We start from the raw sequence: 17,155 nt of genomic DNA, 5'->3' as shown, positions 1-17,155 counted from the left end.
CCGAATGAATGGGCCAAAAGAGGAGCGTGTCTCAAGCCGTGGATGGCTGAATCAGTCATGGAATCTGCAGCAAGATAGGGCATCTCACTTCTTTTTTTCTGCTACTAACTAGCGGGGGGAAAAAATGAACAGCCCCCACTGAAGTCAATGGGAGCCATTTTTGCAGGTGGTTTTTGCGGCAGATTCAGCCTCAAAATCTGCCTGCAAAAAACTCTGTGTGAACATACTCTAAGGTTAAAGCAGGATCCTTGGACATATACTTCTGATGGATGACGTGGGATCTACTGGTATCAGCCACAAGTGTCCATTGGAGTGCAATATTTTAAAAGGGTCTTCTGAAGGCTGCAAATATTCTTGCCTGGGATCCCTCTTTACAGTATAATGTTTTTGAGATATTTTTTGCCATTAATATGTAGTAATATTCTTAAATCATTCTTATTTTCACTTAACTTGTTAAGAATGTTACTTGTGAGGATTTATCATCTCCTTTTTACTATGAAATAAAGTCACCTTTGCATTTATTTATGTTGATATATCTTACATATTGGTCCTTTTATTTCTTTTATAATTTGTCACGCAAAGGCAGTCCTAGTACGTGATACGGGTACAGCTATCAAGGGTTAACTCACTTGATTCACTCAATCTTGCACTCGCCCTACATCCAGACTAAAAACTGAGCAGAAATTGCACCCCATCACAGTTCATGCATCCCAAATACACGCTGCTACCACCACTGATTGAGCTCAGGGTAAAGATGATATATATATATATATATATATATATATATATATATATATATATATATATATATATGTGTGTGTGTGTATTTTGCATTCCAACAGTCAGACACACACACACCTCAAAAATTCATGCACAGGTTCGTGCCTGTGCATGCAGAGAAGAACAATTTCCCTCCTGACACTCTTCCCTTGTGGTAGATTATACAAACCACTTGTAGTAGATTGTAAACTACAAACAAAACATTCACTAAAGAGATATAAATAATATTATATACATATATTACGATTAAGTAACGCATAGACAATTCGTCTTCTATCATCACATTATTTTATAGTTCTCATTATGTTTCAAGTTTGTTTTGTATTTTACACTGCATTGTTTTCAGGGTAAGGGCTCATTCACATCTGCGTTCTCCTCTCCGTACTGCAGGTTTCCGTTTCCTGCATAAAACAGAGCAGGAGACGGAAACCTGCAGGAGTCTCTCACCCATTCATTTGAATGGGTGAGAAAGCTGTCCGTCTGTGAGCAGCGGTGAGCGTTTTATGCTCTCAGCCGCGAAACCGGGTTTTTTAATCCGGACACAGAGTCGGACATGCAGTACTCTGTGTCCGGATTTTAAAAAACGGTTTCGCGGCGGAGAGCATAAAACGCTCACCGACGCTCACGGCCGGACCCGGTCTGTGGTTTCCGTCTTCTGGCATGCAGAAGACGGAAACCACAGAACGGAGACCCTGAACGCAGGTGTGAACCTAGCGTAAGTCATGTTTTTTCTTCTTCTTATAGTTTGTAGATTCTGTCGTCATTCATACACACACATTAGAAATGAGGTACAGGTTGAGGGTCAGTCGTTCAAACACATTTACAGTTATTTTATACTTTATTTAACGGTATTTGTCAAAATTGCTAATCATACTGAATTATATCTTAATCTGCATAAGTATTATGTTCTCCTGGACATTTTGTTGTAATATTACTATTATATTACTTTTAATCCACTCATGTCAATAAAATGTATTAATATTTTTCACCTTTTCTATAAATTTTTGGGTCGAGCTTTACACCATATAGACTTACACACATATACTGAGGAGATTTAGTAAGTGTTTTTTTTTATACCAGCATTTTAGGTGTAAAAAGTCCCATCAGGGCTTGCGCTAATAAATGTGACTACACCTTTTTCCACAGCTTACATAATTGTAATGAAAAATGAATGGGGCAGGGTGGGGAGCGGGGTTTCTGTGCACCAACACATTTATTAAAATTTGCTCCAGTAAATTGGGGGTGCTATGACCTGGTGTAGATTTCTGTACCTGGAGCAAGTGATGACCTGAGTCACACCACAATTAGCAGGCGTGTGCCTTTTAATGAGTGCCGCACACTGGCACCAGCAGGAAATATATAGAGAACAGCAAACTGAACACTAATTTTAATTCCCCACTATGAGTATAGTCAGATTATGACGGTCCTTTTGTAGGTATATAAATAAGGGTCCAAAATGCAAATGGTAGTAGCAGCTTTTAAGTACAAAAAACCAACTAGGCTTACTGTACATTGGCAATGTATGGTCAAATTTTTTACTTTGGCTTTGAGACACAGCCAATACATAAAAGACAAACAATGCCAAAACAAAGCTGTTTAACTAAAATACCTGAGGATTCCTCCATAATGTTAAGACCTTCAATAGCAGCAGAAGCCAACAAAGGGGGAAGAGAAGCTGAAAAACAGTAGCCTTGGCCAGATAATCTCTAGAGGAAATATAAAAGAAACATTTATAAAATACATACGAAACATTATTTTACACACATTAAACAGCTAGCAAGCCTAATGTGTACAAACACTTAAAAAGGGGGTCCAGGACTTTTGTGACATTTCTGATGACCTATATACAGAATTCGCCATCACTATCAGGTTGGTCAGAATCTGAGACCCGAACCAAACAGCTGATTGCCCGTCGGAAGTCACGCCACAGTATCGAGCATCCGGTCTGGAACAGCAGCCCTGCTCCAATTCACTTCAATATGGCACATACTGGTATACAAATTCCAATAGCCACATCAGGAGAATAGATCAGCATTCAGATCCTTGCAACCCTTTTAAAATCTCAACCAAGAGTGCAATTATTTTCCTTGAGGAAAATGCAATAAGCCATTGCCAGATACATAATACCAGCTTACCTTCTTACCACTATGCAGTGTCATTTTTGCATAGACATGGAAAAACTCCCCGAACATGCTCCAGATGTTACCATGAGGCCCCATTGACCTACTAAAGTGTCCTTTTGCCATCTCCCAGAGCAGTATAGAATAGTATAACTGAAGTAGTGTTGCTAATTACAGTATTTAATATAGTTGCATGCAGTAGCCTCCCTGAATGTGAGTTTCTTTCACAATGATAAACCATGACCTTTCTTCTGAGGGAGCTCAAATATATGGTGTTCCAAATAATTATGCAGATTGGATTTAAGTGTCAGGGCTTGCAAACATCACACTTAACCTTGGATGTGGGAGTGATATATTTATTACGTGAGATTTCATTGCAGGAGAGGGTGGAGAAGGGAGGAGTACACAGAGAGTGAGAGTTAGCAGATGAATTGTGGCAAATGTAGTTTGTTCACAGATTCACTGCATGTAAACAACAGCGATACAAGGAGCAGCAAGTAAAATAGAGTCAAGCAAAGGGTGCACATGGGAACAGTGAGTATTTAGCACTGATGTATTTGTAAAGAATTTTTGAAAGCTGAATAACGATTCCAGTTTTTTTAACAGTGTCTGTGTCCCCTGTGGCAGGTCTTTCGGAGTTAGCGCCAGAATTGCCGGTCTCTGCTGTATTTTACAGGAAAATTAAACGACCTAATCCAACTGTAGGGCTGGGTTGCACTGGTGACATAGTCCTCTATTTATTTAAAAAAAAATAAAATAAAATTGAGTAAACATTTTCTAAATTAGTAAAATAATCAGTACATACCTGATGATCAATAACAAATGATCGGCCACAGCAAAAACCTCCTATGGAAGCCAACGCATTCTCCATATTTGCACTTATCAAGTCAATGTCATCAATCTGCAGAGAAGATCAAATCACTTTAGAACAAGAGTGAAATGACTGCAAGCTTTAAATGATAAAATTGATAACAATGAATCCATTTCTATTAATATATGTAGAGCCAACATATTCCACAGCACTTTACAAATCATACGGTTCATGTACAGCTTTATAATGCTAACTGGTTCTGTTTTGCCAGCACGGTTTGGTTACTACAGTGTAAAATTGTTTGTTTTATATAAGATGCATTTGGAGTGTGATGGCTACTCTCTGCTTTTGTTGGATATGAATGGGGATACGGGTCACCGCTGTATCAGCAGCCCAAGTTGAATGGCATATAACAGTGACTGTTGGAATTCAATGCAACAGCACTAAATATCTGACTATATATCTTCTATTTACTTGCTACTTTAGCACAAGTAGCTTTTAAGCTTCTTATCCATTACTTCTGTCCTCTTTCTTGTTAACCTGCCAAATGAATGTACAACATAGGGGACAAATGAAAGAGAATATGACTGCAGGATCAGACCTCACAGAATGTGAACCATGATGCCATGCAGTGCTGGGCTGGAGCTGCAGAAATAAAATGTCAGTGTTATATGCAAGTAGCATTGTTACAATTAATCTATGTAATTATTGCTTCTGTGCTTCTTAAATAGGAGCAGCAAAGGAGGAAATATCCTTTAGTACAGCTCTCAAAGAGGACCTTTCACGTCCTTTGGCACATGCGGTATAATACTGCGGAATATTATATATATATATATATATAATATATATAATTCATATATATATGAATTCAGCACACTAACAGTTTTCCCGTTCTGTGCCCCACGCTGAAGAGCTACTGGTGCTGGTACCGTAGCTCTTCAGTGTCAGGAGGGCGTTTCTGACAGTCTGTTCAGTGTAATAGACGCTACTGTGAGGAGGGGCGTTCCTTACCACCCAGCGATTACGCTCAACGGTGAGGAACACCTCCCCTACTCCTGACAGTACTCTGTCATGGACATCAACGCCCTTCTGACACTGAAGAGCTACGGTACCGGCACAGACAGCTCTTCAGCAGGAGCACAGAATGGGAAAGCCAATAGTGCTCTTAATTCAGCGCATGTACTACACCGCATGTGCCAGAGGACGTGAAAGGTCCTCTTTAAGGAAAGAACAAAATTGGAAGTAACGAAGAATGAAGACTGCAAGTCACCTACACATTCCCTCAGGTTTTTTGCACTGTGCAATTAAAGAATACTTGTTATGCTGAACTGTCCTTTACAGCTACAAGTATGTAACAGCAAACGCCTCATACAGTGTAATTTATATGCAAGATATAAATAACATTTATCACAAAAACGGCCACTGTATAAGCAATGCGACCTCCTATGCTGTCCCTACTACTGTTTGTGATGCCCTCTCTACCACATAGAGCTTTTGTGAGCAGGACCCTCAGTCCCATAGTGTGAATAGTGTTACTACTCTGTACATAGTGTTACTACTCTGTAATGCCTCATTTTGTCTAAAAATTGTAAAGGGCTGCGGAAAACATTGGCAGTATATAAATAAACTGTATTACTGTTTCCCATATCGTTGGGATATAAGAAAAACCCTCTACCGATTACAGGAATGTTTCTCCTTATGAAAGATGCACCTGATGTCTGAAAAGCTAGCATGACCCAGATCAGGTCGATGGAAATGGCTAAACTTGAATGAGAAAAACATAGAACATAAAATTAACATGTAGCCTCACTTGTGCACTACAATATATCAAGCAGCCAAGCTGAAGTGTGCACTGAAGCACAGAGAGCAGCAGTTTCATCAGTTCTCTCTAAAGAAAATTTGTGACAATAGCGCTGGAACGGAAGTTTTGAACTATACATAATAACTCTATAAATCAGTTTTAATTGGCTAGGGGACAAATACAGGCAACCTTGGACTAGAGATTTATTGAACTCCTTTCTGAGACATCATTACTTAACCACACATCGCAAGGATTTATAACTAAGGTTCATATGTTAAATAATGACGTTTTTGTGCAGTGGTTCCAAAAAGCCAAAGACTTTTAGCACCAGCTTTCTTGGAGCTCTTGCATGTAGTTTTTTTTTTTTTTTTTTTTTTAATTGATAAGGTAAATGGACTGAAAAGCAATTTACTAGCCATAAAATTAATTTCAATTTCCTCTGCTGAAAGCGTAGTGAAGCTCCATTGTGTATTCTGAAATACTTCTACACTGCTCATGCTTCGGCAATGCCACATCTCAGCCCGCAATGTTACAAAAGAAGACTATAGAAGAGTTATTTTATGCAATCTACACATTATACCCTAGTCTGGATGAAATATGCTGAGGTTATGGTGAACACCAAATAAGTCAGCTGAGTTTAATAGCTCAAATTTGTCTTAATGTGCTGAACTTCAACACACTTTGAGGAATTTTTTCAGCCTGATTCACCAAATGACAAGCGCCCTTCTTTCTTTTAAAGCCAATAAATATGACCAGTTTAGTATATGCTAGCCGCCTTGAGCGCTCCAGAGCTGCTCTTCCATTTCCAAATATAGCAGCTACTGTGGAGGCCGTCTATTGTCACACAATCACAGATGCTTCAAAAATGTATATAGTAGGGAATTTTACCTCAATTATATTTATAGCGATTATTTATACCACGCCCATTTTACAGCATGCATATATACTAGGGGAAACTCGCAAGATAAGTCTCACATGGTTCACCCAGCAGTTTCGCTCAGACAGAACCATAACTTCTATTATATAATTATAATTAACGGAAGCCCAGTGCTACTCGCCTACCCTGGGGTACACAATGTGGCCCCTTCTGTCAGTCAGCAGACCTGAAGACAGCAGGGAGTTGCACTGGATCCCAGCAGAGGTGAATAAGGCTGAGGCCACACGTTGTGAAAACAAAGCTTTTTTTGTTGCAGATTTCGCTGCGTTTTTTTGAGCCAAAGGTAAGAATGGCCACAAAAAGGAAAAGGGAAATATGTAAGAAACTCTTATATTTTTTGTTTTTTTCTCAATCCATTTCTGGCTTTGGCTCAAAAAAACGACAACAAAATCTGCAGCAAAAAAAGCTGCGTTTCCCTAACGTGAGGCTTCAGCCTAACACTGTTTTTTAAGTCTGCTCACCCACGGATGGTCCACTGCTAATTATACTCTGCAGCCTGAAGAAACCGCAGAGTATAACAATAGCAGTTCCAATTCGGACGTGTTCGGTTCTAATGAAATTGTAGGTGGAATCTCGCAAATATTGCAATAAAGAACCAAAATAACCGATGTGAACTAAATCACATTGGTTATCCTGGTTAATGTTCAGTTTTGGTTATTTTTTGAGTAATTTCTCAGTCCTAGTATACAGATGCTTCTTTGTTCCTCTTCTTGTTATGTTGTATGCTGGTTAATCTTAAATACAGGTACTGCTCCACTGAAAAAGGAATATCTACACCACAGTGGCATGCATGCTTGGAGCTAGTAGTTTTGACAACTGACAACTCCACACTCTTATAAAAGTTGCCAATTATCCATAAAGTCATCAACAGTGTGGGTGACTGTAATAATTTAGCATTAATTGCAATGTTTGTAACAGTATTCTGAGCTAGAGTGAAAAAAAAGATAAGACAAGCTTTCATCGTACCATAGGCTTCTGCAATCATGAAATACTCTTTACATACATGCAAGTTTTTTTTGTTAAACATAGGATCCTGAAAAATCTCTAAAAAACTGTTCAACAAATTGTACATTTGCTATAACTTTGCTAGATATTCAGATTTCAATTGTGCTATGTCACATCAACAGCTAGCTGTGCACATTATATTGTGTAATATTTGGAAGTAACAATACAAAGATCCTTGACAGGTGGATGTCATATTGCTAAAACACTAAAATTACACTACAGCAAACATTCATACTCCATCTGAATGTAAGAATTTAGCTCTCAGCAGAAGAAACTTACATTTATTCCAAAGTGTTCAGTAACTCCACGTCCATGTTCCCCTAAAACTCCAAACGAAAGGCTTTCCTCCAGGAATATTCTTACTTTGTATTTGTATTTTAACTCAACCTACAATTTCCAAAAGACATCAAAAGCTAAAGTTTCAACAAAAATAAAAGGCATATAAACACCAGATAAAAGAAAATGTGCATGAATTACAGGACACAGCAAAACTATTCCAATAGACACAGAGAGCTGGTTTATATTAAGGCATATAAAAAAAGTCTGCACCCTGTGATTATTTTTAAATGGTCACCACATAAATGGGAAAGGAAGTCTACCACACATATTATGATTCCTTTTTAATAATACAAAAAAAATAAATAAAAATGGGTTGTCTGGCAGGCAAACAAAACACCAAAAAACAAAAGTAGTGATCTTCACCTCACTGACCCAGGTCCCACTTCCCTAATGGTCTCTACAATTCCAGGCCCCTCTCGACATGCACAAAATGTATGGCTGAGCAGACACTTCCTGAGTGTCAAGAAGAACTAGTACAGACAGGATTGGACCCCAGGAACGGTGGTGAGGGACTGCAGATTTGAGCAACACTTTTTATTTTCCTGCCATCCTGACCCTTGTTAAAAATAAAACATAGCCTTTCAAAGTGGAATCTGTCACATGGAATATTCCATTCAATCCGCAGGCAGCATGTTATAGAGCTAAGGGAGCTTTACAGTTTGTGGGTAAACATTCAGCACAACTTGTCATTTATTGACAGACAAAGTCAAGGAAGTGGTCCTATCAGTCATTGACAGCCTTCTCCCCATGACTGTACATACAGAGATAGCTGTCACTGAAAGGTCCGCCTCCTTGACTTTTCAACATGGAAAAAAAAAAAAAAACAAACAAACAAAAAAAAAAAAACACATTTCCCCAAAAAACTATATATCAATCTGCTCAGCTTCTGCAAATTGTACAGCATTTGTCACGTGGTCGGTTTCCCGTAAGATATCACATATATGATATGTATCGGACTATGGACTATTTTTCTTTGTGTCTATTGTTCATGCTTGGAAGATGCCTGCTCGGCTGGAATTTCCTGTGTACATGTACCTTGTTACCATCACCCCCACGAGCTAAGGGAAACATGGACAACATGAGGCAGACAAAGCATGGAGGAGAAACCTGCACGAAATTGCAGACTTCTTCTTTCAAGGAAATGTTTTGGTGTCTATTGCTTATGCATGGAAGATGCCTGTTTTTGTTTTTTGTTTTTTTTACTGTGGACATGTGGGACTCTGTTACAGCCTAGGAACCTACCCCCTCCAAAAAAATTTAGATTGCCCAGTTCCAGTTTCACCAATCAGGTAGCTGTTTATTGTACTATGCCCATTAAAATACCATGCCATTTTTGCCAACATAAAAAGATTGAGGCTAGCAAGTCTCAAGTCTATGGCCAGCTTTAGATATGCAACATATTACCATATTTTGCTGACTAAGATGCAATATTTATAGCAAAAAAAAAAAACATTCTTAGGGTATGTTCACATTAGAATAATGTCCATTATTCTCATCCGTCATAGGATGAAATCAACAGTAATAAAGTGACTGATGCAGATGGGGCCCCCTAAATCTGTATTCACTCTCATAAAAAAAAAACAAAAAAAAAAACAAAGCTTTCTTCCTGTCATGCAGGAATTTTTCTTCCATTATGAAAGTAAACAAACATGAAGCTTCAGGGTTTTTTTGTTTTTTGTTTACATTAGAATTACTAGGAATGTATACACGTGGCTTGGACCATATCTGCATCTACCACTCTACTACTGGTAATATCTATTGCTCTCTGCTAGAATTGATGAGGTAAAATAAAAATAAATTCATACAGTACAGTAAAATACTAAGTATATGCAAGAGAGCTTGCATATGAATGTGCAGCATGACTGCATGCAGAAGAGCTGTATATAATGTTCATACTGCAGGACTGTGTATGCATCACTTCATTTTTTTTTTTTTTTTTGCTCTAACATGTCAGTTTAGTAGAAAGATAAGGACACATTAAATTTAACAGGTATTGACTTTTAGCTACTAAACTGATCACTAGAGATGAGCGAGTAGTATTCGATCGAATACTATGGTATTCGAAATACTTGTACTCTGTTGATTACCACGCGGTAAACGCAGTAAAAATTCGATTCCCCTCCCACCTCCCCTGGCGATTTTTTTTACAACAATAACTATGCAGGGGACAGGAACTAGGACAATGTAGGCATTAAAAAAAAAAAAAACGTATACAGTAGAGATGAGTGAGTAGTGAAATATTCGAAAATTCAATTCAAGTAGACCTCAATATTCGGCTACTCAATCGAATACCTACTCGATCGAATACTGCTCGCTCATCTCTATTGATCACCTATCATTTTAAATTATGAAATATTTTTCCCCATTTCTTGCTGTCTAATCCAGGGTGTCCCAAAGAAAACTCACATACCAGTTGAGGAAGAGGACAGATGTCACCAGTGTTCATATACAGTCCTTCTGCAACAATAAACCGTCTGGTCACTCTGGCTTTTCGTGGATTCTTTTGGAATTAAAGACGGATACATATTAAATATACATGTTGATTAAAATATAGAACAAGCAAAAATAAAATACAAAATCTACACACATTTATGCATGTTACTAGTTTTTAATAGATGTCCTTTTCCCATGCTAAAGTTTGTTCATGACCCGTTTCATCTCCAGTGCTTGTATGGGGCAAAAGAATAAGTAAAAATGACACCATTTTATCTGTTATATGCATCAGTATGCTTGGTGCTTAAGATGCATGAGCGGTATACCTAGCGGGATAATTTACTTCTTTACTGGAGCTGTGTACATTAAATCCTCATGTTACATTTGTATGCAATTTGTTACACCACATTAAAAGAGACTGACCCGGAATCCAAAGAAGTTATTATTACTTCTACTTTTATTGGCCAGTTGAGGTTACTAGGCCTCATTTTTCTAGTGTTGTAAAGTAGTCAAATAATTATCATATATTGCCACAAGTGAGATTTACATGGATACATGATTTAGCTGAAAGACTTGCCATAAACTGACATCAGTAAAAGTGTGTGTAATATAGAGGTTTCCATAAAAGATAATTTTCCCCGGTGGAACAACTCAGTAACATTCTAGAAGAAACGGATTGTTTCAGAAGGATTTCTTCTATTAACAGCTTGCCAATGCAAAGACTAAAGCATATATTCATCTTTAAAGGGGGTTTCCTGGATTTTGGTATTGACAAAGTATCTTTAAGACAGATCATTGATATCAGATCAGTGGAGCTCTGACATCCAGCACCCCCACCAACCAGATGATAGCAGGAGTGCTGGGAAATACCATGTACAGAGCTTTAAGTATACAGCTCCAAGCATTGTGTAATGCTCAAGCTACGTTACTGTAGCTCAGCTCACATTCACTTAAAGAGGACCTTTCATCAGACTGGGCACAGGCAGTTTTATATACTGCTGGAAAGCTAACAGTGCGCTGAATTCAGCACACTGTCGGCTATCCCGATCTGTGCCCCGGGTAAAGAGCTATCGGTCCTGGGACCGTAGCGCTTTACAGTCAGAAGGACGTTTCTGACACTTAGCCAGGAACGTCCTTCTGCCCAGCAGCGCCTATCGCGCTGTACTGTGGAGCGGGGAGGAACGCCCCCTCCCTCTGCTCACACAGCTCGTCCATAGACGAGTATTATCAGGAGCGGGAGGGGGGAGTTCCTCCCCGCTCACACTCTACAGTGCGATAGGCGCTGCTGGGCAGAAGGGCGTCCCTGGCTAAGTGTCAGAAACGCCCTTCTGACTGTAAAGCGCTACGGTACCGGGACCGATAGCACTGTACCCGGGGCACAGAGCGGGAAAGCCGACAGTGCGCTGAATTCAGCGCACTGTCAGCTTTCCAGCAGTATATAGAACTGCCTGTGCCCAATCTGATGAAAGGTCCTCTTTAAGTAAATCTATGAAAAATTACAATTAAGCTTAGCAGACATTTTCCGGCCTCTACCATTTAAGGCTTATACAGCTTTTCTCAACCAACTATCAAGTCTATATAGCTATTCTTCTGACCAAATTGCATTTATAAATTAAAAAAAATAAATAAATAAAAAAAAGTTCTTCGCTAAAGGTCTAACTGTTATGGCGAACAGGCCTTTTGTGCCAAAGATTCACCACCTCACTCTTTCTGCACTTTGCCCACTTTTTAGAAAACTGGGTGGGCAACACATTCACTATAACAATGCCAAAAAACTGCTGTAAGCTATATAGGAAATCCACAGCACTTGCTAACAAGATGTCCTTTCTGGCACATGGGAGTGCACCTAAATTATTAAGGTTATGTCAGAGCCTCTTTATTCTTACCGCAGCTGGCAACAGTGGGCGAATGAATTAAAGGGGTTGTCAAGTTTTGTTTTGTTTTTAATTATCATTATTATTTAATAGTGCTGCTAGTGGGGCCATAAACAGACAAAGCAGTACTCAGCTCTCTCCAGCGCTGAACCAGTGGTACCAACAGCTCGATTCTTCTAAATACTGGTAACCAGTGAAAGCCCATTTGTGTGAGGAGACCGCTGCAGCCAATCACAGGTCTCAGCAGTGACCTATTAACAAATGGCTCATGACTGCGGTGACTGATGTGCTTGTGAAGTGGTGACCTCTGTGGCCTGTGATTGGCTGCAGCACTTACATAGCACAAACAAGACACCTATATACAGAGAAACACAGTTGCTGTCACTGGTGGCAGTGGTCTGAGTGGAGGAGAATACAGGTTTGTTATGTTTATGGCAACTCTAGAAATAATAATGATGAAAAAAAATCATTTTAAGGATGGCATATAAAACACCAGTCTTAGAAGGAGCGGATGGAGGGGCGGAATTTATTAAGGAGGAGATAACATAATACATTGTCTACCAATAAGTATTTGGACACCCCCATGCAAATGAAGACATCTGCGGTCGTGATGTACGTCACACCTTCCGCCATTAAGTAGGAGACAGCACTGGCATTAGTCACATGCAAGATGCCATGAAGTGCAGAGTTGTTCGATTTTGAGAAAGGGGTAATTGTGGGGTACCACAGAAATGGTCGATCCTTAAGGGACATAGCAAGCGAACTGAAATACCCTATGTGGCCTATGTGATTACGAAGTGGAAGGTGAATGGTGATTGTCAGAATGTGCCCCAAGTCGGCAGACCCCCGAAACTGGGAGGTAGAGACCGACGGGTGCTGGCCTGAGAAACCGCACCCAAAAAAGTCAGATTTGTTGAGGCAGTATATTGTCCATTTTAATGAACTATTCACCTTTTGATCCTCTAGCTCCTGTTCCTTTAACAATCGCTCCAAATCCTTCATATTGTTGTGCTTGAAATACTTAATGTTGCTTCTTGATGCTTGTAGCCCTTTCTGAATGGCAAAACATGCAGCTTCATCCCTGGAAACACAAAGTTTAAGACGGTTAATAATCCTGTAGTGCTTTGGTTGTGTACCATTATAAGGATACCCAGCCTTACAATACCTAAAGTGTAATACGGTACCACCCCTATATAATTTCTAACATTGCTAATGGCGATTCGTAGCGATGTCAGAAACAGTATTTGGGTCAACCAAGCGCATGAAGGGAAAAAAAAAAGTCATCTGAAAACACAGAATTCCAACTGCACCTTGAACTTCGGCTTAGTCTGCTAAACCTTTATATTAAAGCTAGAGAATGTAAAGGTTTTTGGCAGCTTACGGCTCCCACTGGTTCACTTCTCTGTGCACTGGATCAGTATCAGTCTATATTAAATATATTTAGAGTTTAGACTGTTCAGATCTGCACACATGGTTTCAGTCATATATAAATAAAAATAATAACTTTGCCCCTGAGCAACACAGCTGCACTTGAGTAATAAAAGGCTATTCCTCCACGTAAATAGGGAAAATGAAAACCAAGAGGCTGAAGTACAAGCTTACATAGACAACCGCTCAGCTTGTAAAGGTAAAATACAGCAATTCCCTATACTAATTGTAATCCTGACTCCAAAACAAAAGAAAAAAAAAAATGATATATATGTGTGTACACACACACACACACTTCTATTTTTGGTTTGTGTAGTGGCCCCATTAGAATTGTCAGTTTTGCACTGGTCTATTTTGTATGTAGTTTTCTGTGTGTGTCCATGTGATCATGTGTATCTCAGCTTGGATATCAGTGAAAAACCTACAATCGGTTGTTTTGGATACCTGGAGTAAAGCTGTGTGAATGTGACCTTGTGTAACAGTGTCATCTACAGTGACCTGCCCCTTTAAAGATGACATACAGCAATGAAGAAAAAGGGCTGGGTTGTTATGGAAACCTGGAGTGTGCTAAACTGTGTATCTAATCCCCTGATGTGTGATACTGTGTGCTGAACTGTGAATCTAATCCTCTGATGCGTGTATCTCAGTTTGGATATCAGTGTTGGATCGTGCTTTTGTGGAGTGACCGTGTGTACGGCAGTTGGAATATGAGTGAGAGACTTGCAGGTTTGTATTGGCTAATGCAGGTCATTATTTTGGGAATACTGTATCTCAGGAACAGTGTGCCAAATTTGGTGAAGATCACTCTAGTCGTTTGGTCACGCATAAAAGTCAGACATACATATATATATATATATATATATATATATATATATATATATATATATATATAAATTTTTATTTTTTTTTTCAAGGAAATAAAGAAAATTTTTAAAGAGCAATGGGAATTCTATCTGGACCTCTAGTTTCAATATTAAAGGGGTATTGCAAGTTCCAACTGTTTTCTGCCACTGGTATCAACTTATCACAGACTAACTTTTTAATACACGATCTCTAAAGCGCCAATATTTCAAGATTCCCCCTCAGGTATTAGGACCTGTACTGTAATGTTTTGTGGCTGTTCTAATGATTAAAGTGATTGGCCAGGATAGGCCATAAATATCTAACCAATGTGGGACAGTCAATTCCCACATAGCTGCTAGGGTATATATACGTCCTCATACTATAGGCTCCACATTACGGAAGCAGATGGCTCTGTTCCCCGTTACTATAGCTCATCTTGCATTGACTTCAGTGGGAGCTGAGCTATAGTAATCACACGTAGCAATTATACAGTGTATGAATCTATTTCGAGCTCCCTGCAGTGTACAGCACAGATACTCAACAAACCCCAAAATAGCTGATCCGTTCAGGGGCTGGCTGTGTGCTCCAGCAACCAGATACTGATGGCCTATCTTAAGAAGAACCTCTTTAAATAAAAGCAAACTTTATTCACGCTGCACCACACCACCATTGTGCATTACATATCCAAGTAAATTGTCATCACCCCTAAGTTCTTGTGAATAACAGTGTCAACTCATTTTCTGCTTTTATTTCCTGTACATTAGAACATCAAAGCATTAAGTCCTTATATAAAAGGAAGTGGTGCCCAAAAAACAATACCACATAGCAGCAGAGAAATTAACTTAAGTCACCATCCTAAAAGCAGAAGCATAAAAACACAAGACTCTACTGCAAGATCTGTAACGCTGCCCTTTACTGGTCATTCATAGTACTTTTGTACTGTTATGAAGAAGAGGGGTCACTGGATACTGTAAGCATTCATTTACATAGGTAGATAAAGTAAATCCTTGTAATGAACATTGCTCGACGATATAGCATGCAATCAATGTAGGCATGCAGAGTGAGTCACTAAAGTAGTAGTAGACCTGGTGGGTAGATACATTTTTGTACATGCATACAACAACTACATTTCATATGTATTTACTGGACTGTATATGCTTCTTGTGAATCTAGAGGTCATATAATTGCAGCATCCTGGAGTAGCTGTTATTTCTTGTGTTTGTCTATTTTCCCTGTTACTTTTCACCCTTTGCAGTTCAAACCAGTGCCTGGCCAATCACAGGCCACTGGGCGGGGTTGTGAGGAGACTCTAGTTTCCTGGTGGCAGTTGGGAATCTCAGTCTAGTGTTAGCAGCCACCCTGCACAGTTGGTACAGAGCTGTGTAGAGGCAGAACCAAGACTGGGCCCTAACGGTCACCAGCACAGCCTCTGTGAGGGATATTCATCGCCATAGACTTATCCAGAGACAGCTCTGAGATAGGGAATTCATTTATACATCTCAGAGACATTTTCCAGCTGTGCCAGGAGGAGCCACAGAGGAACTGACAGGAGGACCGCATTCGGGCCTAGTCTGCAGGTAACCAGATCCCTGTTAGCGACTCCTTGCCCTACTATATTCCCATCCTACTAAATTGTGAGTGACACGAGAGGAGGAGTAGTGGAGGACAATCATATTAGAGCCTGTAACATCCCTGGGCAACCTCCTATGAACAAGGCAGTGGGACTGAACTGCAACTGCTACCCAGTCTGCAAAGCTGCTGTTTGTGCCAGACGGTTCCATTTAATAAACAGTTACTTGGTTTCCAACTGCAACTCTGGACTCCCGAGTCGTGCCTGCATCACCATCAGGGCCCTCTTGACCACCACCACACTGGCTAAGAGTAGAAAGGTCCCCTCTCCAACTAGGAGTGGCCCGGCGGAAATAATACCACTACCACCATCAGGTAGTGCTGCAGGACAGCCCCCCCACCTCCCCCCTTGACTGTATCCGGCCCAGGAGTGGGATTTTAGGGTGTGAGAAGTGTCCCCGGCCTAGCAGGTGGCGCAGTCTGTGTCACTGCTACTCCCATCCTCTGGTCTCCTCCACAGAGTTGCGGCATAATTGGTGCCTAATTTTACATTTAATTTTCCGGATGCTCAAGTGTTGTGCATGGGGCGAAAAAAAAATCATTTACTTTGGATCCTGTCATTGATACACTTAAAAATGATGGAGGGATAGCCTCCTGAGAGTGTTTTTTTCTCTCTCTCAGGCAGAACACTTCTAAATTGGGAATTAACTATTTGCCATTGAACCACTAGCTGTCTGAATATAACTTGTAACAAAAGTGCATTCCCTCCTTCTGAGAGGCTCCAAGTTGGGGAAAGGCCTTCAAGAAGAGGAGTGGCTTGGAAGCGGAAAGCATGGAGAACTTGGTGCAGGACATGAAAGAGGGCTTCTTGGAGTGGGAGTCCCAGGAAGACTGTCCTCCAAAGTGAGAGGTGCAGTCATAAAGAAACAAAAATGCTGAGAACGGCTGAAAGAGGATGGCTGGCACTTAGGACGTATCTGGGGAAGGAGAGAACTTTCTTCCCCTGTGGCCTCAGAGATAAGCTTTTCTAGGCCCTTGCCAAAAAGTTGGCTCAATTTGGCCTTCTTGGAGGTGGACTCAAAGAGTTCCATGAATGAATCCAAACAGTACGGCAGATAGCCTCTGTGTTGGCAACCATCTTGGGAGGCATCGCACAGGTACTTGGAACTAATCAAGATTTCAGAAACAAGCATCTGGTTGTTCTGGAGGGCAGCT

At 40.0% G+C, this 17,155-nt stretch overlaps 1 protein-coding gene across 2 annotated transcripts in view; it reads right to left on the bottom strand.

Moving 5' to 3' along the window:
* Window positions 1-17,155, bottom strand: part of SPTLC1 (serine palmitoyltransferase long chain base subunit 1) — a 55,022-nt gene that overhangs the window by 10,129 nt on the left and 27,738 nt on the right. For both annotated transcript variants that reach the window (XM_075277132.1, XM_075277122.1), the window contains exons 7-11: window positions 13,052-13,181; window positions 10,204-10,293; window positions 7,734-7,841; window positions 3,706-3,801; window positions 2,390-2,486 (exon numbers count right to left, since the gene is read on the bottom strand). In XM_075277132.1, coding sequence (XP_075133233.1) covers window positions 2,390-2,486; window positions 3,706-3,801; window positions 7,734-7,841; window positions 10,204-10,293; window positions 13,052-13,181 — 521 coding nt within the window. The remainder of the gene's footprint in view (window positions 1-2,389; window positions 2,487-3,705; window positions 3,802-7,733; window positions 7,842-10,203; window positions 10,294-13,051; window positions 13,182-17,155) is intronic.

This window comes from Leptodactylus fuscus, chromosome 1 (assembly GCF_031893055.1).
Source record: "Leptodactylus fuscus isolate aLepFus1 chromosome 1, aLepFus1.hap2, whole genome shotgun sequence".
In the NCBI taxonomy this organism is placed as follows: domain Eukaryota; kingdom Metazoa; phylum Chordata; class Amphibia; order Anura; family Leptodactylidae; genus Leptodactylus; species Leptodactylus fuscus.
The sequence above is the reverse complement of the archived record's forward strand: the minus strand, read 5'-3'. Positions and strand labels throughout refer to the sequence as shown.